We start from the raw sequence: 22,667 nt of genomic DNA, 5'->3' as shown, positions 1-22,667 counted from the left end.
TCACAACATATTATACATATGTATACATAATTTATATCAATAAATATATATTTTCCACATAACACAAAAAAATCATTATATTCTTATATCAAGAACAACAAGAAATCTGTATCATGACAAAAGTCTCTATAAATGCAATGAACCGAAAAATGTAGGGACTGGATATTTCAAATATTTTTATTTGTTATCGATTAGAGGAATTAGGATTTTGAAAGAAAGCATGCCAATATTTTTAAAAATAGTGATAATAATAAAATTAAGAGTTCTTATAAACAACGCCCAAACTTTTCTAAACCCATGAGTTTTTTGGCATAAAATATTAAAGTGAACATGCTAGTCTTAGTTTGATTTGAGTGAAAAAGAATGGATATATATCAATGACTTCTGACATGAAATATTTAAAGAAATTGGGAATTTAATTCAAAATGTAAAAATTAGATGTATTAGAATAAACTCCTAATATACAAGACAATTATTAAACCAATATGGTCCTACGGTCTACAACTATGGGGTGCGGCCAGTAAATCAACATAACGATTCTACAGAGGTTTCAAGACAAATTTTGAAAGAAATCGTAATCGTGAACGCTCCAAAATATGTTCCCAACTGGTTGATACATCAAATCTCAGAATTCCAACTATAGAAGAATTTAAATAAATAACCTGTAAATTATCTGAATGTACTGTGTGTATAGCTTGCTAAGTACAATAAAACAAAAAAATGGATTTTTTAACGCCAAAAAAGCCTTCTCCTGTCATGTTCTATAATACAAATCAAAATCACAATATCTCATAAGTCTAGACTATCCTTTACATTATTCCTGGTGGGTGAAATGGTTAAACACGCGATATTTCGACACTATCAAATACATTTCATTGGACTGATTACGAAAATACACGCTAATTTCTCATCACACATCAACCGCGTTCCACTGACACGTTCGGGGATCGCGATTAAAATTACGACCGATCGTATACTAGTTGTACCTACTCGAATATTATCAGAATTTTAATTGAGTTTGATTTAATTATACGAATACGATGTGATATGATAATGTTATCTTAATTGAATAAAATGGGTAATGAAGGATAGTGCTATCTTGACTGAATTTCAGGATTATGTGTGTATTCATTAGGAAGTTTGAAAGCTCCTGTAAAATTTCACGAATATAGTTCAAATAAATTTAGAAGTATAGGAGTCCTATACCAAATTGGAAAATGAGTTACAACAAAAAAGATCGAATGAGTTCAGAAGTCATCTAAGAAAAAATATTTTTTTGAAAATTTCTCGGTATCCAAAGCAGCCATAACGTTCTAACTAAAAGTATGCGAGTTTAGCTAAGAAGTCTCCTTAAAATTTACCTCAAAAATACCGGTATTTTTGGTACTTTTACATAAATTAATTTTCGGCAGTATTAAAATACCTTTATTTCGTATACAGTTTATTATTTTGCCTAAATGTTTCCTATTCTTTAAAATCTTATTTAAAAAATTTACATTTAGTTTCAAAATACATCTCGCGCCTCGACATTCCTCATCGTATTTACACGTTGAGAATAAATAAATATTTATCTGAATTTCCCGTTATTGTCACGTACAATAGCGAACACATCTCAAGAAACTTGTTCGGTATTGAATAAATCATTGTTATGCGCTTTCTGGAAGAGAGCTACCTCGTCTTTCTCACCCATATGTTTGAATGTTTCTGCATAATGCAGTCTTGATTTAGATTTATGGTTTTGTATGGTGTCTCTGTATTTCCTGTATTTCTGACGTGCGTTCCAATATTTTGAAATATCCACACGATTAAGAACTGGAAAAGCTCGCATTTCCTTACAGTAAATGTATACGTAATCTTATGCATTTCCTCGAGTAAGTAATTCATTCCGAATGAAAGGCGTTTTGCTTCAACTATTCTTGCCAGTGTCAAGAGCTTGCGGAACGTGATCCTCTTTACGCGAAAACTGTACAAGGGAATTGTTTTGAATGGTATTTAAGTTCATTGTTGAATGTGATTTATATTTCAAATTATTTAGAATTAGTCTACCCAAATTATATACAGATTTTTAGACTAATTATATTATTCAGGTTTAGAACAGAACACTACCTTGAGGAACACCAGAATGGATTCGTTTTGGAAAGGCAAATTCTTCTTTTGCAATAAAAATGATTAAAAAAACAATGATTAGAAGATATATAAATCAAAGTCGAATTTCAAATATCTAGTAATAGCTATCAAGAATATCCCTATCCATACAATGCTGATAAATAAAATCCTCCGAAGCATGAATAACTATAGCAGAAACTTTTACACGGTTTACAACGAAATGATTTATTGCAAAATTGCTTTTTCATTCTTCGGAAAAGTCTGCCATGTATTCTTATTGTGTTTATGACTGCCTAGCTACTAAAGCTGCATATAACGTAAAAATCATTCATTCTTTTGTGCAGCCGGTCGTTACGAATTTTATTATTTAATTTATAGCCGCTGCACACTTTATCACTGCCGTGAAATACTTTTTCTGATCTTTATTATTGATGAAGATTTTTAGATTTATACGGATAATAAACAGAGAAAATAAAGGATAGGGGATAGAGAATGTTTTCTGAATTTTTAAACCAAGGCATAAAGATAGCAAGTATGAAATTTAAATATTTTATTGATGATTTTCATATAATAAAAATTTAACAATTATTTAAAGAAAGCTAATCAGCATTATTGTTACAGATAGTTTTGAAAAGATTTTGAATTTTCAGAATGAGAAATATAAATTTGCATTTTTCTGCTAATTATAAAGAAACATTTTGGCCAATAGTCTCGCAATACTAATGAACCCATGTCGTTTATAGTTTCAAAAAAGGCTTCTGAATTTTTCAAATTAATTGAGCTATTTTTAAGAAACCAAAGATGAATGGCTAATTTTGACATAAGATTCATAAAAATCATAAACAATAGAACTAAATTATGCTTTCTATAATCAGAAAATACTCAATAATAATCGTACTCAAGAAATATATAAAAATTCAGAAGTTTTATTTAATTTATTAAGGCCTTCACAAAAAATAAGCTACTTTTATATAAATCTTCATTCAAACCAATTTGGCGCTATGGTATACAATTGTGGGGCAATGCTCATAAGACTAATATAGAAATAATACAGAAATTTCAAAATAAATTTTTGAAAATTGCCTTAGAAGCTCCAAAATATGTTCCCAACTGATTGATTCATGATTCGAATGGGAAAACAACTATTGAGTTAATTTTCCAACATGTCCCTTTAGTATACGATGTCCTTTTACTGCCGACTATTGTGAATTCCACAAATTTTTTTAAATGTCCTTAACTGGACAGTTGTAAAAAAAAGAAATAATAAAAAGACCTGAAAAATTAGTCTTCATCTATATATTATCATAATAGATGTTGAATTCTGTAATATTGTGTTCCAAGACCTTCTAGCAAATGATCATAGTTATCATTTGTCTTTAGTTATAACATTTAGAATTTTTGCAAATAAAAGCAAATATAAACATCACAATGTGAAACTTTTATCCTCGCACAAATATCGAAGCAGTTCATATCTCGTTTTTAATATTTTTCTCTGCAACCTCATTACAAGTGCTCGGGAAACTTTTATAAATTCCACGTTTCTACATTTTCCTCGATATCAAAGTTTTTCAGTGCAAGTTGCGCATTTTTTACTTATTTCATTTTCTTTTCTCGTTTTTTGCTGCTCAGATTCAGTTCATATCGAGTGTCAATAAATAGAAACGAAACCTTATATTAACGGAACGTGCGTTTTCAGACGATATTTGAGAGAGAATTGTTTTTATTTGAGTTCTGTGATCGCGCATATAATTTGTAGAGCTTTTGAGTTTTATATTAATTTGTGTAGAAAGAGTACATGAATTAATTAAACTCTGCGGAATTTATGCAAGGAAAATGAAAAGATAATAAGAATTAAGAATTGAAAAAAGATACGAATAATGCAAGTGGTAAGTGTTTTGTGTTGTTCAGTTATTTTTACCATAATCATTTAATATAATCATTCAGTTGTTACTGACAGTTTTATCATCATAACTTTTCACATATATTTCCTATCAACCATTACGCTATTCAATAATAAACCTACGACATTTAACAAATGAGGCATAATGTCCTCGACGTCTTCCTTCATATATAATTCAAATCGGTCTGGAGGAAAATACATGATATATTTATATCCTTTAAGGATATCCGAGACAATATTATTGATATTTTAATTTATAGAAGCAGTGATTGTGTATTGTATTATTATGCAGGTTCGTCAAGTTTCATTAATTTCTTATATGTTAGATTCATCGATCGTGTTAAATGTTATCGGTGGTAATAACGTAAGGTAAATACAAGGTAGTGACATTTTGGAAAGTTCAAACTTGATTACAGATAACCTAGGAAATAGACACAATCTATAGAGCCATTTCTGAGTAGCCATTTAAATTTTTAAATACAATTTTTAGATAAAATTGTCACTAAATTCAGAGGTTTTAGACACATGAAGTCAGTACACCACACCAACAACTATTTTTTTATTTTTCACACGTTAATTGCCATGTCAGTTACATGTGTCTGACGTTAAGAAGTTTCATGCGAGACATGCCAGACATATACTTTTAACACATAAAATAAAGTTTTTCAGAAATAATGACTCTTTTTCACTGATACATTAAGTTTTCTTGATACATTTATGAAGAATAAAAACAGTTAATAATTTTAACGTGAAAACAGGTTTTGCGAATATCTCGTGAACGCTGGGAGGTAACATAAAAATTCTTGCACTAGGTTAAAGATCTTTTGATTTACATTATTTTATCCGAAAACATCCGATAAAACGTTCAAAAGGTATAAGCGTTTAAAAATTTCTCATGCAAAATATGTTTAAAAATAGCAAAAAAAAAAAATTAGTTTTACAATTTTTTTCCAGACTTACCGAGCACGTAGAAGCTTCAAATAAAAACCAGATGAATTGTCATGTGGATAAGAATAACGACTAGAAAACTGCATTTCAATATTCTTAAAGGTTGCCAAATAAATAAAAAAAAAACGAAAAGCGTAAAAAAAATTGAGATGCTGATATTTATAGGGTAGATTCCTTCTGACGTTAGAAAGCTGCTACAAAAATATTTCTGCTATACACAAACATATTTTGTACAATTTAAATATATCAAATAAGCTAGAACCATAGACTACTATCCACGATTTTTATTGGCATTTTATTCAATTTAAATATATCGAATAAATAATTTATTTTTATTTTATTTATTAAGTTTTTATAAAAAACATATAATTTGAATATACATAAAAATAATATAAATTAAAATTGAAGTATACTTCCGTATATAATATCCTCTTCAGTTTAATTGTATACTCATTTGTCCAAAGACATAATTATCGAAATTACTGTTCACATATTCCACATGCCATTATCTCTATCACATATTACACAACAATACCTGTAAGGGTGTCTTTTCATATAATGTGTAGATATACCCCCTTTACACTTGATATCCTATTGTTCCTATAAGAGGTTTTAGGGACCTGGGCGACCATTTCAGACAATTATTATGCTATGCTTGTCCCAACAAGATAGCTACTTCATATAAGGTATTATTTAGATAAGAAAAGGGAATAAATGATACTTAGTTAATGTTTAATTCTATGGATTTTGATATATTGTTACTGCTCAATGAACGGTTGACCATCCAGGTGGTAATTGGACAAGGGCGCTAAAAATAGTAATTCTTAAGGATCATAGAAACACAAATGAATTTGTAGAACGTGTAAAGATAAAAAAGTAATGAATTTGATGCGTTTATTTTGCCAAAAAAACTAGAAGTAGGTAAAATATAATTTTTAACGATTCTTTTTTATTAACATGGTTTTACAAGTAAAAGTACAAGCAATTTGTATTTATGTACTGCCATTATTAGTTATACATCGCAATTAACAATGCAATCAAACTAGACGTATAAAATGTCCAAATACTTGAATTACAAAGCTTTAACCTTAATGAAACATATAATTCACATAAAAATAACACAGATCACAAAGTTATTTCTTACCCCCATTGTCCATCAATGATAACCCGCAAAGCAATTTATCTTTACGCTTAACAATTTAGAAAAACGCTGTATTAAAAAAGTGATTACAAAGGCTTACGTATAGAAGACTAAATAAGATATTTTTGTATATCATCATTATTTTCTTGTATAAACGGTTTGTTAAAAAAAATTGGCTTTATCGCAACGTTATAACTCATAAAAGCGGTATCGCGGATCCGCTTAATGCGTATTATCTTTATTTATACAATAAAGCGGCTCGGATTTGCGGAGGAAAAAATACTTACAGGTAAGAAAAGCTCACGAGGTCAAAGGAAAAATACGTAATTAAATTATAAGAAATTTGTAGAAAAAAATGAAAAAAAATCATAAAAAAATGTTTTACCAATTTCATGGAACGTATTACACTGAAGGGCCCCAACGGAGAATTAAAAAGGGCACTAAATAAAGTGTGCATTCTACCAATCAACAATAAAACATCTTAAGTTTCATATAATATTAAGAAATATCAGTTAAATAATTTTAGATTAGATTGTCACGCAAATCACTATTACATTGTTAATCAATTTTTATACTCGTAAAATCTTTATACAATTTCTGTACTTATTGTTAGTTCAAAATATATATGTTTGTATTTTTAAAAGCTGTAGCTTTTCAAGACGGCCGGCATGTTCGGACGTGTTTTCGTTTTATTATATTGGCCATGAAGGTGACAACCCTCAGGGCATTAAGCTTTACACGGAATGGTTGCTACCCCTGGTAGAAAAAATATAGATTACCTATGGATTACCCTAAAAGCTGTACTTTGTGTATTTACTAGGTAAAGTTGTATTTTGTGGATTTTAAGTATTCATGGTTCAGAACATTTTGGCGCTGATGTACCATTCAAAAACCGTTACGTTTTTATATGAGAGGTAATACATAAGCATTATTATCTACCAATGCAATTTTATTTGCTGAGAGATGATATATATGGAGCTCTTCAGAAAACAATAAATATTCAGTTCAATGATGAGTCGAGATAATATTTTGACACTTGTTTATACAATAAAACGACCTGAAAGACATCTGTATTAAGCGATTATGAGATTGAAAGTTTGTATAGAACCGAGAAATTTGAATTTAGGTGTAACATTTATATACTAGTAGTACTTATGTTTCAATACTTCAATTTCAAAATAATTCATAAAAATTACAAAAAAAAATTATGATGAAAATGATACAATATAAACAATATAGTAAATGTTGATAAAAATATGGAAAAATTTATTAAATGGAAATATTCTGTAGAGTGTTTCAAATTATGGTTGTAGTATAATATATAAGGTTATATAAGCATAAGGTTTCCATCAAATATCGGAATCGCCCTGGGCTACATATTTAGCTTCCGATGCGTAAATATTGGCCACATCTTTTTGGGTTATTACATAAAATATACCACACACACATAGATATATATATATATATATATATACATACATATATAACATACAAAAATTCATATACACATCTAGACTCTATCGATAAAAATTTAATAATTTTTTATTATTGGAATCATTATCATAATATTTTAAAACCAAAGACTTGATTTTTAAAGTTGTTCTCCACGTATAATGTAATACATTTTCAATAAAAATCAGTTATAGCCATTTAATAAAAAAAATCCGAAAAGAAATTTATGGAAAATATTAATATTTAATAATGTTTATATTTACAGATTACAAATGCAGCAATCCAGATTTTTTTATACAAAAATGAAATATTACTGTCTATTGTTCTGAAGACATTGTAAAACTTATTTCCAATCACAATAAACTAATATTATAATAATTAATAAAAAAAATATTTTTAATTATGGTCGAAAAAACAATGTTCAAATCCAAAATATCCCTAACTATTCGAGAGTGAGAAGAGTGTTGTCCTCTCTACATTTGTTTTCAAACAAAATATTATTGTTCATTGTTCTGAAGACATTGTAAAACTTATTCCACATTTGCGTTAAACTAATATTATAATAATTATTAAAAAAATATTCTGAATTATAGTAAAAAAAAAACGATGTTCAAATCCAAAGTACCCCTAACTATTACAGAGTGAGAGAAGTGTAGTTTTCTTTACATTAATATAATAACCAAAAATTATAAAAACGCTTGTTTTTAAACTCAAGATCTATATAAAAATATTTAATTATATTAAAAATATAAAATTGTGCAATTATTTATATATATTTCGACCTGCAAGAATCTGACCCTTACCCTAGAGCCCTCGATATCTTTCTCTGAATTATTTTATATTTTTCCAGAAAGATATTCCTATAGAGATATAACCTTATAATAATGTCGAAGAGGTCGCTTTCGTTATATCTTGTTTATATCCTGTTATTTTCTTGACATTTCACACATCCTTACTGGTTTGCACTATAGAACCTTATGGTGTTAAATGGGGTTTCTACTATTCCCTTCTAAACCTTTTTGACATTTGCAAAAACTGTTATAACAAGCATAAAAATAATAATTGCAATTTTTAATATGATTTTAATCAATAAGTATATTATTCAAATGAGTAGCTGCAATATGCATCGCATAATTATTCCAATTATCTTCCTCATTTATATTTAAAAATATTTTTTCTACCTACAAACTAAAAGAAAAACTACTCAGATGAGAACGTTCTTGTAAAAAGCGAAAAACTCACCTTATTAAAATCATAATTAAACCTGAAGTAAGCCAGGCGTAACAAACATTGTGAACGCAATATGAACCGTAAAAATAAAAATATACAGAAATGAAGAAAAGTAACGAATATTACCTAGTACACTTGCAAAATTAATTTTGAAAATCCAGGCTATGCAAAAGCGTGGAAATTTTACGCCGTCTGAAGCTATAAAATAAAGATGTAAACAATAAAAAAATGTTTTATACACTGCATTGTGTTTTTAACTCAGCAGAACAGATTTTATTAAAGTAATTGCAACTTAATAAAAAATAAGATACCAACGAGGTAGTAATTGAACCAATGAGTTACTACCTATAACAAGAAAAAACTCTTTTATAAAGATGGCTCTTCGAACCATAACATTTTTTGGTCCAATATTTAATCCTAAAATGTAATACGATTTTCCCACTAGTTCCACAATAAATTTATCCTCCCAAGGTGTCCTGTAAACACATGTATCCACTTATTGTGCAAGATACTATTTCCGATGTATAATTAATGAATTTGCTGTCCGACGTACTAACCATTGACATGGGTTTGTGAGGAAATTTCCGAAAACACAAAGGCAAGCTATTTTGCAAACCGAAAATTCCGTCAGATAATTGACAGAGCGATGATTGTAAGGGAAGAGATCCATTTGTTTATGACGGATGTTTTATAGGCACCTGGGTAATTGAATTATTTTTTAAATTTACATTTAGATATGATGGTTTTAAAGTACATCAAAAACAGCGGAAGTAATACCAAAGATCTAGAAACAATTACTGTAGTTACTATATCTGCCCATTTGGATGTACATCATTTTTATCACAAAAGAATACTTACGTAACTAAAACGTTTTATTAACGTAACCCGTGACTTTGTTACAACGTCACTGTAGTTTTTATCTGTGTTACGTTATTTCACTATTAAAACGCTCCCCAAAATCTATTTATTTAATTTAAAAAAATATGATGATACCCTACCCTTGGCAAAATCAAATAAAATATAGTTGTTGCGGTATGCAAAATCACTATCAGTGATGTAATATGACTACTACAAAAAAAAAAATCCAAAAAAACCTAATATTTACCATACATCAACAAAATTCTATCCCAGCTTCTTATTCAACCGTGGGTAATACGCAATATGAGTAAAATGTAATAACATCCAGAATAATATTTAAAAATAAACTTACATAGAACTGTGAGCTGGATATCGGCTGTGACTTCTTCACCAACACCATTAGAGGCAACACACCTGTAAACACCTCCATCCTTTCTTTCCAGACGTTCCAGAGTTAGTGTTGGACCTTCCAAGGATAACTGGCTAGGAAGACCATGTTCCTGTAAAAAAGCAAATAGTAATATATCTTCTATATATATAAAAATAAGTCAGGTTTTCCTTCCTGACGATATAACTCCAGAACGCACGAACCGGTTTCGACGATTTTGCATTCGTTGGAAAGGTCTCGGACTCCGTGAAGTTTATAGCAAAGAAAATTGAAAAAAGATTTCAACAGAGAAACGGAAAACACTTATTCTTTTTTCAGATACAGCATCATCTCTGATACTTAGCATGTACTACAAACTAATATTTTTTGTTTGACAGCTACTCATTGTTTTCTGCTCAGTTAAGTTATTCAATAACAATCAATAACACAAACAATCTTTATACTGTCAATTACATTTCCAATCTTATTACAAACCTTTTTGGTCCAGTGTATATGAGGTACAGGATTTCCCGAAGCCTTGCATTCCAGGGTAACCGTGCCCCCCTTTCTGGCTGTGATGTGCCCATTAGACGGTATGGCACGTACGCTCGCCGGCACTGAAATAATAAAATAACAACATTGAAAAAGATTAGAAAAATAAAAGCAAGATTGTGAAATACAGATCACACATGTACGATTACGTTCAAAATTGAGTCACACATTTGATGGGTTTAATCATAATATATAAGTGGAATGAGAAGTAATGGAACTTTTCAAATTAGGTACAATAGAATTTAGCTAATCTGACACTATTAGAAACCAGAAGGTGTCGGATTAGTAGAATGTTCGGATTACTAGATATTGGTGAAAAAGTCGTAAAAAAAATTTGCAGCTAATTTTCACAAAAATGTGTGGCGGTTATTGGAGATGTTGGAGGACTTCGAACTGCACTTCTGCGTGGTGCAGTACAATTTATATATAAATTTTAAAATACCTACTAAAAGTCTAGATAAATATAACTGTATTTGTGTTACGTACTTATATAATTTATTAAAACTCTCCCTCGATAATTTAGGTCGTTGGGTTATAATTTAACCCTTGTAGCTGTGGACTGTATTAAACACTAATTTGTTTGTATATTATGTATTTGATGCAGTTCTTATTACAATCATTGATTTGTTACTACTAAGTTATAATGAAAGAAGATATATTTATTTATTATTTATTATACATGTTTTGACTTCATTTTTAGAAGTGAACAACTAGTTCAATTAAAACACTTCGTTACCCCCTCTACCAGTGGTAGTAACCATTCCGCGTAAAGCTTAATGCCTTGAAGGTTGTCACCTTCATGGCCAATATAATGTAACGAAAATACGTCCGAACAATAACTATTTAAAAATTAAAAATTTGTAATTTTAAATAATTAAAAGTAGACACTTTACGATTTGAGAACCTATCCCTAAAAATGATATATACAGGGATATATATAAATCATTGTTCCTGTACTTCAATTCCTCTTAATAATATTGTCTAATATCAAAAAGCTGTAATTTTGTAGTTGAAGCTCAAATATATTTTCACTTGTCTGAGCTTATAAACGTTACCGTCACGCTAAAAATATTTATATCCTTTTGTGGTCTGATTATAATCTTATCTTATTATTTCCGAGAAGTACGTGTACAATACCACACACACGAGTCTAGAATGTTATTCTGCACTCTGGGCCACAAGTACTATAATGAAAGCAATCCCTTCCTTCCGACAGTGTTAATAAGATACTTTACTAGAAATATATATATATATATATCTATATATATATATATATATATATATATATATATATATATATATAAATATATGTACAGGTTTTGAAGTGAGATGACCACTGAGATCTACTCAGCAGCATCTCTACCAGATGATATATTCATGTACAAAAAAATATCGACGTAGTCCAATAAAAGTTTTTATAAATTCCACTATTTACAATTTTAAAGTATATATACCATATAGAAAAAATTGTTTATACAATATATGATACTGGTAAAGTTTCTAACACTGATCACATTATTAATTTGTTATTTGAATGGCTTTATGTATGATTTGTTAGTTATATATACATATACACACACACACACATATATATATATATATATATATATATATATATAATAATGACATGTAGAAAATAATTATATACTATTGTATAGATTATTTGAAAATCGAAAATGAAATTTTTTATATATCTTCACGTTGCAAAACCTTCTGAATATTTTTTTTCAAAAAAAGTAAATTTTTGTCAAAAATTTATAGTTTCTCAAAAATCTAATTTTTTCAGAGTATTTTTTTTCAAAAATGTTATTCTTTTTTCTAAAAAAAAAATTGGTACGGAAAGTTACAGCAATTTGCCTTAAGACACGATGCCATGCGCCCCACTAGTTTTTCTATGTATTCATCTGTCTCTTACGCTATCAGTTTACAAACTTGTATTCTAAATCCATGTACAAATTAAACACAGATACAGCCCTCTAAATATTCCTCAGTGTTAATCAAAATCAGTGTTTTAATGTACGCTTGTTTCGAGTGTTCCCGGCCGCCTTCCGCCCTCTCCTAGACCCGATTCATCCCCGATCCGTGGGACTAATTCAGCGAGGCGTGTTTGCGCCTCAGATTTTCACGCGCGTATGATGAAGTAAGTCCCTGAATTATAAAGTAAACTCTCGGAAACTCACATACATACCTAGGAAAAGCGTTTTCGAGCGACGAGAACGTATGGAACCAACAATAATCGTGGTGTTTTCAAGAGATTATATTGTTATTATGCTGTAATAATATTGTATTACAGTTATATTAAAAGTTTTGTAATGTATTTTGTAAATGTTATTATGTGGTTAAGCACATATAGATAATGTAATAAAAAGAGCTATAGATATTTATGGATAATTCAGTTATGTTAATGTAATTATTAAATATAATATAATATATACGGGATGTCCCAGAACTTAAGGTGAAGCCGAAACTAGGTGATAGTATTGACCTTAACTGTCTTAAAAAAAATTAGTGCAACGTAAAGCTTTGGTAAAAATATGACCATTTATCGGTTATTGTTTTCGTAAGGTAAGTTATTGTAATTATCCAAAAATCTAAATTGAAGATTTTTGCATATCTTCACGTTTGAAAGGTTTCTGAACATTTTGGCATACCTTAGAAAAAATTGATGTGTGTATATGCGTGAATACAATATTTCGCCCACGTTTTCGTGAGCACTAATCCACCGATTTGAATAATTCAAAAAACATTCGACTCCTATTCATAGGGAGATGTGTTGGTTAGCCTTCGGCCAAGACAGGTCCAGCCATTTCGAAGATACGGAGCAAATAGTGCAGCAAATACAAATCGGTTTTTTGAGAGAACTGAGCATCCGATTTGAATGATACAAAAAAATTCAATTTCGGAAATACGGAGCTAAATGTTAAAAAAATGATAGTCTTAATTAATTCCATTATATCTTAATTTTATTACGGTACGAAAAGTTCCAGCAATTTGCCTTGAGGCACGATGCCATACACCACTAGTTATTGATTTTGTTCATTTGAACTCTAGAATCGTAACCGTAAAAAACATTTCTAAGACCATAAGAAATTGCCCCTAGTTTTAAAGAATTAACCTTTTTTAAAAATAACAGTATTGTGAAAAATAATTCTAATGCAAATCTATGCACAATAATGTACTAAACCATCGACTGTATTTCTGAATTTGAATATTAAAGGTATAAATGTTTTATTATTTATTAATATCAAAACACAAGTTTGAATATGAATTTGATAATAAATAAATTAAAAATATGTTGAATCAAATAAGTTTCATTTAGAATTACAAAAAATTGTGTTTCTTGAAAATTCACCAGCTACCTGCTCCACCACATTTAGAATTCAGAATATAAAACACTCGTACATTTCAAAAATAAAAGCCGTTTTATTTCTATCGCTACCGCAAATGTTTTGTCACTTTTATTCTAAGTGTTCGAAACTAGATGCTGCTGTTAATATTGAACTGTGTGAATTTCCAAATGCTCAATATAAAACTACAAAGAAATTTATATTTGCATGAATGAGCCGCTAAAAGAAATTGAATAGTTACAGAACATTTTGCAATAAATACTTGCGCGATTCAATTACTACGTGTATAGTCTTCAATATACGTTATTAATACAATTTTATGATTGAATTATATTTAATAAGATTTCCATGAAAAGCTTAGCATAACGAGCAGTTATCAGAAAGGCAAACGATAACGCACATGGGAAAATGGTGGCAATACACAAATATGAAATGCTTACATCATAAGCAGCTTTAGAGCGTCAATGGCTTTGTTAAAGTATTATTGATGGAATTTTCCGAGAAAGTATTGATTTCGGAACATACATGTCAAGGCATGTACTTGTAATATATTCAATCGCCAGATAAATCGTCACAGCCAAACATCATTTAAGGGTTGCTTTACTTCGATTACTTTGAAATTTCCATAGACAATTTGCTCATTGCCATTATTTTATTGTAATTATAAATAGCAATCAAAATAATATAGTTTTATAAGCTATTGTGAAAAGATTAAAAAAAATATTTTAAATTATGGGTTCTTAAATGATGGATTTTAGGACATAATCCTTGGATGCAGTATGAGGACACCATTAAATGAATAAGCATATGTCTCTTACACGTAGATTATTTAAATTCAAATATATAATTTCAAGAAAAATATATCTATTATCATTTTCCCTAACAAAGTTGTCCTCCCAGAATACGATGCCAAACAGTCGCAATGAAGAACACTTAAGGCGTCTTTTCCTCTTTTCCGGGTTACATGTTTCAAACACGTTGCAGTTTGTTGCATTCGTATGCATTTATCCCATGTTCTTATGTTTTATGACTGTATATGCGATGTTATGATACATAAGGTACCCATTTTACGAACCAGTCGGGTTTTATTTGCCTCGGAATTTTCATATCAAACAGAATCCAGAGATATGCGTGCAAAAATAGTAAATCATAAAAAGGGAATAAAATTTTAATATTAGGATAGTATTTAATGGATCTTACATTGTTATGTTTCAATTTGATGAGAAATTAATAGAATAATTAAAATGTAATGCTCACTTCAATATCAACGTACATGTAAGTGTAGTCTTTGCAACAATAATGTATTAACTTCTTTACTTTCTATATGAATTTCGATGAAATTAGCTACACCTATCTATTTTAGACCGATTGTGCCGCAAAGTAGACCATTGTGATTAGCAAGGCTATGTTACATTTTAGTTTTCATACAAAATGCTACTAAATACTGTCAAAATGCCATGTATCTGCTGTGCAATAAGGCGTTTTACACAAAAAATGCAACTTCACTCATATGTTATTGAGGCACACCATAAAAATGCATTTATGATAACATTGCTATTTTACATTTGTTAGTTCTAGGTTAGGTTTCCTATCTAAATCATCGATCTTGCCTCCCAGAAACCACTTAAGATTTTGACAGTACTTAGTACTAATTTATATGAAAACTATTACATAACATAGCCTTGCCATAACGTTGGTCTATTTTATGGCTATTTTATCAAATTGGTAACAACCATACTACGATTAGGGCAAACAACATTAAATATCAGATATTTTTCGCATAAGAATGTATGTAAATGATGCAATTATATACAATTTTGTATAAAATATTCCAGCATATGCGTATACGCGGCCACATATTCTTAGAGATATTATGGATGCACTTACAGCAAAGTTTATGGTTTGCTCGAGCAACATGAAAGCACTCACAGGCTATTTGCAAATTGATATTATATGAGGATGACGCTGCGGATGCGCCAAAGTAAAATTACATATTTAGTACCAGGAATCGTTTTCGAAGATGTCTTTTTTTGGTTTTGATATTACGATAGTACTTAAATCATACGTTGTCTAATTGTTTCAAAAGATGTATTGTTATCTCCAAATTAGATTCAACTGTCTTTTATCTAACTTCTTGAAAAAATCACATGTGATTGATGTCAAAAGGACTAACTAATCTTTGGCACTTGGCAAAGGTGTAAACTATGAAAAAAATATTTTACATGAGAAAGTCGCGGTGGATGGGCAAAGTATAAGTCTATATTTGGTAGAAGCAATTTTTGAGCACTGATGTTTAGTACAAGATTGCATTAAGTACTACTTAAGATCATACGTTGTCTTTGTTCTGTGGCTATCTACCCAGTTTTTTTTAACTAATATCATCAAAATCACTTTCGTGCAACATTTCCTATTTGATATCCTCGGTCCTTTACCAAGACCTTCCTACTATTCCTGTCTTTATTATAAATGTTTAACATGACTCCGTGTATATTAAATTATGGAAATGAGATATGTGTGCCGCCGTACACCGTTGTTATCAGACCGATTCTAAGGTTTATAGTTTCCTTGTAAATTTGCGTTTTCATTGTACCTTTACATTTTGTATGCATGGATATCGCAGAGAACAAAGTATCGACTGCAGTCTATTTTAATATTGCTACGATACAAGGAGCGATGCTAAGAAAATTCTGTTAAAAACCGTTTTATATAGATGAAGTGTGAGTGGAAGCTCATTGGATTTTGAAAATAATAACCACGGGGATGAAAAGTTTTATTTAATCACACATGGAGTTGTACAGGTATTTATCATAAAAGACTCAGAGGTCTCTAAAAATAGAAATGTTATGTTGCGAGTCTATAATCGTATGAGTTGGTGGTCAGAAACTGTCAAAAAACTATACATTTTCTGCACAATCTGGCATTTTACACATAATACTTGGTAGACAGGTAAACAGATGAATGATTTAACTGGTAGATAGATATACAAGTAAACAGATTGATAGGTAAATTGGTTGACAGGTAAATTCTAAGACATATAAAACCGAACAAGTGGTGGATAGACCAATAAGTAGACAAAAAATAGGTTGACAGATTAATTAGTAGACATGTAGAACGGGATGTCAGGTATATTGGTAAACAGGTAAATTGGTTAACAGGTACATTGGTACATTTGTAAATAGATAATTTAGTGAACATGTAAACTGATAGACATATAAATTATTTAGCAGGTAAATTGGTGGACATCTAAAATGGTAGACACATGTTCACAAGCATACTGGTGGACAAGTAAATTGTTGGACTAATAAATTTCTGGACTGATAAATTGATTGATATGCAAATTGGTTGACAGGTAAACTGGCAGACAAGTAGAGAGATAGATAGTCTATCATTATTTGAAAAAAAGCTATAAATTAGAGTAAAAATACTTTGTCTTTCCAAATTAAAACTAGGTAAGTAAAAACTTAAGATACGACATGTACCTTAATGGACGTATTACGTGAGTACGAAATTTAAGTTAAAATAAATACAATTAGTTACTTACAACTAGTTCTTCCGCTTATTAAAGTTTTACTATATAACTTTTAAGTAAATACCAAATATATTAACGACTACGGACGCATTACACCATAAAATTTAATAATGAAAGTTTCAAGCTATAACATTAAATTACTATGAACATGATATCCGATATAATATCTACCGTCTATGCATTAAGGCAAAATTACGAGCAAAGTGTTAAAGAAAGTAAGCCGGAATGATGTCGTATATTCGGTATCACAAGGACGTATATCAAAAATTATTAAGTTATTTTAATTATTCCAGAGTGAGTACAGATTAATTCCATTAGAAACTTTATACCTTACGAGTAAATTTCATAATTAAGTATTAATTGTTGGAACATTGGCAGAATTATTAAGAAAGGTTGCCTGAAGATTCCTGAAAAGTACTTTTTGTAAAATATATAAAACAAAATATATACAAAAATCAGCATTGGATATTCATATAAAATTAGTGAAATCTTCAGTACAGACTCTGTATTAATTACTAATAAAATATTTTGTGCTTTGAATCTCTCAATTAAAAGAAAATCCAGCTCTGATAAGAGAAGTGCACAAATTAATAAATTCTAAAATACTGATCTCAATACATCATTAAAAATCCAGTGATACTAATATTACATAAATAATGTAATAATAAATTAAAAATATTACATTATTACATATATTACATTTAGTTCAGAATTTAAATGCCACTACACGATAGTGCATCTGGAAAATAGCCAAGTCAAAGAGAGTTTTCTCAATTTTTTTTATACTTTGTCATTTTGACTATTCCCTATTCGAATCGTATAAAAAGATGAAGTGCATTAACCCACTAGTGCATTAGGTAAGTGGATAGTATTGGAAAATCGATATAAAATAATATTGAAAATGATGTCTTGATGGAAGTCCTATATATAAATCTTAGATTTTCATGAAAATCAAAAATATTTGATGTGAGAACTAATAAAATTTATAACCTAAAAACTCCAAATGAGCACTTGATTTGGTAAAGAACTATCAAATATCTTAAGTAAAAAGGTACTAAAATATATATTCAAACTTCATGACAATTTTTGTCTATAGGCATAAAAATATAATTACATAGATATTTATACACAATGAAAATAAATCCGGTACTCTAGAAAAAAATAAATAAAAAAATTAGAGTGTTTCTACAGTGTCAAAATTCTCAAGAAAAATAAATTCCAACCCATAGCATCAGAGTTGAACAGCAAAACGTCAAAAATTCTATTACTACTTTGAAACAATTATTGAGAAAAAAGTTTTGTGACAAATCTGTAACATAAATCATAAAGTTTTTAAATCTCAAATATCACTTCATTCTGTAAAAAGTTCTTCGATTCGATCATGGTCTAAATCTAAAAGCATCACTAACTTTTGCACAGTCGAAGAAAATCGCATAGTTTAAACTGGAAGACATATCTGATGTAATACAAAATGTGACAGCTGTAAATAACAGTTTTCGGTAAGATGAAGTGCATATAGAACCAGGAATATTGCATGGTGGAGAAAAATCAATGCACTTGAGCAATTCGAATTGAGTATTTTAGAATTTATAGAAAAAAATGTTATAAAAACTACAATATTTTTATTAAGCTTGTGAGATGTCTTTATCAATCAACTATAAAAGTTAAATTGATTAAGAATGGAATCGCTGTGAAATGGTAATCAATAAATCATATTAGTGTCCAAATAATATTTAGATATAATTTACAACTGCCTTTAGTGGATATCTAACAATTATAATAAGAGAATAATTAAATGATTACCAGTATTACTATAATTAAAAACAATTGTTTCAATGAAAAAATAAAATTCTGTAATAAAATTAAAAATAGCTATAAAATTACTTGGACTCTGCAGCGCTCAACTTAGTATGTTCCTTTTGGAAGTCTTTTTAGAGACTTTCATTTACAGATTAAATTAACACTTAGTTTGGACCAATTGATTTAAAGTTTTAATAATTATTATTTATCTTTTATTACATCGATAATTCATCATTTCAGCTACACTATACTTAAAGATGTTAGAAAAAACTCATATATGATCTCTTTGAATGCAGCTAATATTTCAAAATATTGCTTGCTTGAGGTTTGTAGCATAAAATCCATTTTATCTAAGAAACCAATATTGCTTCTGTGAAACGATTTTCAATAGTTACAGGGATAAGAAAAATCATGAAAATATTTATAATTAATATAAAAAATATTTTACATGCGTTTTACAAGCGAAAATATTATAAATGCAAAATTATTTATAAATGAGACATGAAAACATAATATAAGACAAGATTTGTTTAGTTTCCCAATTTCATTGCCATTGTTTGTATATCTGGGCTTTTGTAACATCCTCCTTTGTTTGGCTAGTTTATCAATTATTTTATTATTTTGTATTCCACTATGTTATATGATCCATTGGAGTTTACCATGAACTCTTTATAAGTATTAGTATCGACTTTCAAAGTAAAAATTAAGATTTTCAGCTAGGATTTAGAATCATTATTGTCACATTTTATGATATCGCAAATAACAACACTTCTTTGTAATTACGTGTATTTTTTAGAAAGCAACCTAATGGTTGTCTTATTTATTTCTGATTTATATTTTAGTAGTATTTTTAGTGGAAATATATTTAGTACAATCCATACATAATATTTAAAGGCAAATTAAATGCCAAACGCAAATCTACAATTCGCCCGTTGTATTAATAAAATTCCTGACAAATATGGCAAAACTTTAGTTTTTTTAGAAGGCTACCCAACGGTTGTCTTATTTATTTTTTATGTATATTTTATTAGTATTTTAGTGAAAATATATTTAGTACGAATATCGCTCGTTGTATTTTAAAACTCCTGCCAAACATGGCAAAACATTCCGTCCATTCATAATTCAATATTTCACAAGTGCGGAAGTTAGAACATCGCGTCTGCGGTTGATGTGTTGTCGTCCACGTTGCAATTCAAATGAGGAGTGAAATTGAGTTGCGTACAAGCGTGCCGTTATCTCGTTTCTGCCCCAACCCTGCCCAAACCTTGCCCATCCTGCCCCACGGTCGAGGTAGTGGGTTTGTTGGGTTGTAATGGGTTCATCAAGGAGCCCAGCGTTAGTTATATGGTCCGGTGCTAATTCGATTGCTACTGACACCGCACGAGACCCAACAGTAGGTACCTCTACATACTAGAATAGAAGTGAAGTGAATTTAAATAAATTGCATTAAAGGACTAAGAGGAAGTGTGAAAATATAAAATTTATTCTAAAGTTTTATGTTAAATGGTATATATATACATTTTTGTCAATGCACGGGACATCAGAATTCATTTTGGAGGCATGGATTCTTCAGCAAAGTATCTTATTTTGATCCCTATAATCCAAAAATCATATGTGCCCGAGTGACTTTCAAATCGACCCGCTCTAATATATATATATATATATATATATATATATTTATATATCAAAAATAGATCGAATGCAATCGTTAGATTGTCTTTTAAAAAACTAAGTAATTAAGGAGAAAAAACATTATCACAAAAGCTCATAGGATTTTTCAGTTCATGAAAAATCTGAAGAAAATTATTTATGATGATCTATATGCATGCATCATATAGATTGATTTTATTGAAGAACTCGACTGAATCTGAAATTTACTGTTCTACCATCGATAAAATAGATCTCGTCAATATTCTCCTAAATTTTTCATTAATATTAAACATTATAAATTTTAGTACTACAAGCACTAAAATTTTATCTATCTTGTCTTAAATTGCATTTTCATTAATGAGTTATGCAAGTAAATAAGATTTCTTTATATTTATTAAGCCATAATTCTGAAAGTTACTCGTTAAAATGAACTATTTGAATAACTACTACATAATATTTCTGACAATCATTACTTATTACTGCGCAATTCAATACGATCACAGTAAATACGTCAACGAAACGAAAATTTATAGACAACCATAAAAATCTATCAAAAATCAACTTAAACTTGATATCATTTTTCATCCTGCGACGGTGCTGACTATGGGCGTCCTGCGGAATGGGCGCCGCTACGATTAATCGCTACGGCCGCTACGGCCGCTACGGCATAGGGTCACGCAGGCCGGCATGGGGCGGTAAGCCGATTTAGCACGCTGACATTGTAATGTCCGATTAGAGGGTATAAGAGCTGCCTAGAATTGATACTATTTTCACACCGAAGATACATGCCTCGATGTATTGCTTCTAAACACTTACTAAATTATGGCACGAGAAATCTGAGAAACGTGTAAAATGGACATTGTGCACATGTATACAAAATAAAATATAAGATTAACTTGAGCAAATGAAGATTATTTGATTCAGTGTAGTGTTATAAATATCAAACTTAGAGTACATGCGTATAATAGACAAATTTAAGAGAGAATTAAATTTAGGAATAAAACAATTGAAAAATATTAGTGTTCGTGAAGATAACCTAAAAGGTTAAAAGATAGTCGGTTGACAATTAAAGGAAAGTTTATAGCATTATTACAAAGTTTATACAGAAACATAATAGTATTGATAAAATGACGTATAGCAAGAGATGATATGCTATTGTGTTGTGGTCTAAGCCACGTTCAGGGTAAATTTTGTGCGTTTTAAAATATAGATATTGTAGTAATTAACGTCTCAGTTCATTGATAATAGGACAGAAAGAATATAGACAATGATACACAGATATGTGAAAAGAAGAAGAATTAGTTAAATAAAAAATAAAATTAAAGTTAAATAAAATAATTTATTTAGATTAGAATAAATTATTTCTCAAGTAAGTAAACATCTGTAGCTCAAAGATTATCAATTATATTTTTATAATAGAGTAGAAACGAGATTATCGGTGAAACACACACATAGCATAAAAACGAAAACTTAGCAATTTAGCAATCAGACAGTTAAAAATGTATATAACGATATGTGTGTCTAATTATATATATATATATATATATTATATATATATATATATATATATATATCTTGATAGTTTTTTCGACGTTGAAACATATTTCAAAGTAACTAGCAGCCCATTCGTCGAAATAAAAAAGGTATAAAGTATAAAAACTTTTATTTATACGTTTCGACACAAGATGCGTGTCATCATTTAGCAACTACAACAATTTGAAAATTTTATTAACTAATATAAACAACAATAAAAATTAATTATAGCATAGAGAAACATTATACACACC

General features: G+C 29.3%; 1 protein-coding gene across 4 annotated transcripts in view; it reads right to left on the bottom strand.

Moving 5' to 3' along the window:
* The window catches only part of LOC113382858 (lachesin-like), a 589,134-nt gene that overhangs the window by 150,065 nt on the left and 416,402 nt on the right, over positions 1-22,667 (bottom strand). For all 4 annotated transcript variants that reach the window (XM_026621105.1, XM_026621106.1, XM_026621107.1 and 1 more), the window contains exons 6-7: positions 10,498-10,619; positions 9,988-10,135 (exon numbers count right to left, since the gene is read on the bottom strand). In XM_026621105.1, the coding sequence (XP_026476890.1) occupies positions 9,988-10,135; positions 10,498-10,619 (270 nt within the window). The remainder of the gene's footprint in view (positions 1-9,987; positions 10,136-10,497; positions 10,620-22,667) is intronic.

The sequence above is a fragment of the Ctenocephalides felis genome, unplaced genomic scaffold, assembly GCF_003426905.1.
Source record: "Ctenocephalides felis isolate EL2017-DRISC unplaced genomic scaffold, ASM342690v1 CF-g0.4_SCAFFOLD_03570, whole genome shotgun sequence".
Classification (NCBI taxonomy): Eukaryota; Metazoa; Arthropoda; class Insecta; order Siphonaptera; family Pulicidae; genus Ctenocephalides; species Ctenocephalides felis.
Note: the sequence above shows the minus strand (reverse complement) of the source record. Positions and strands in the feature narration are given on the sequence as shown.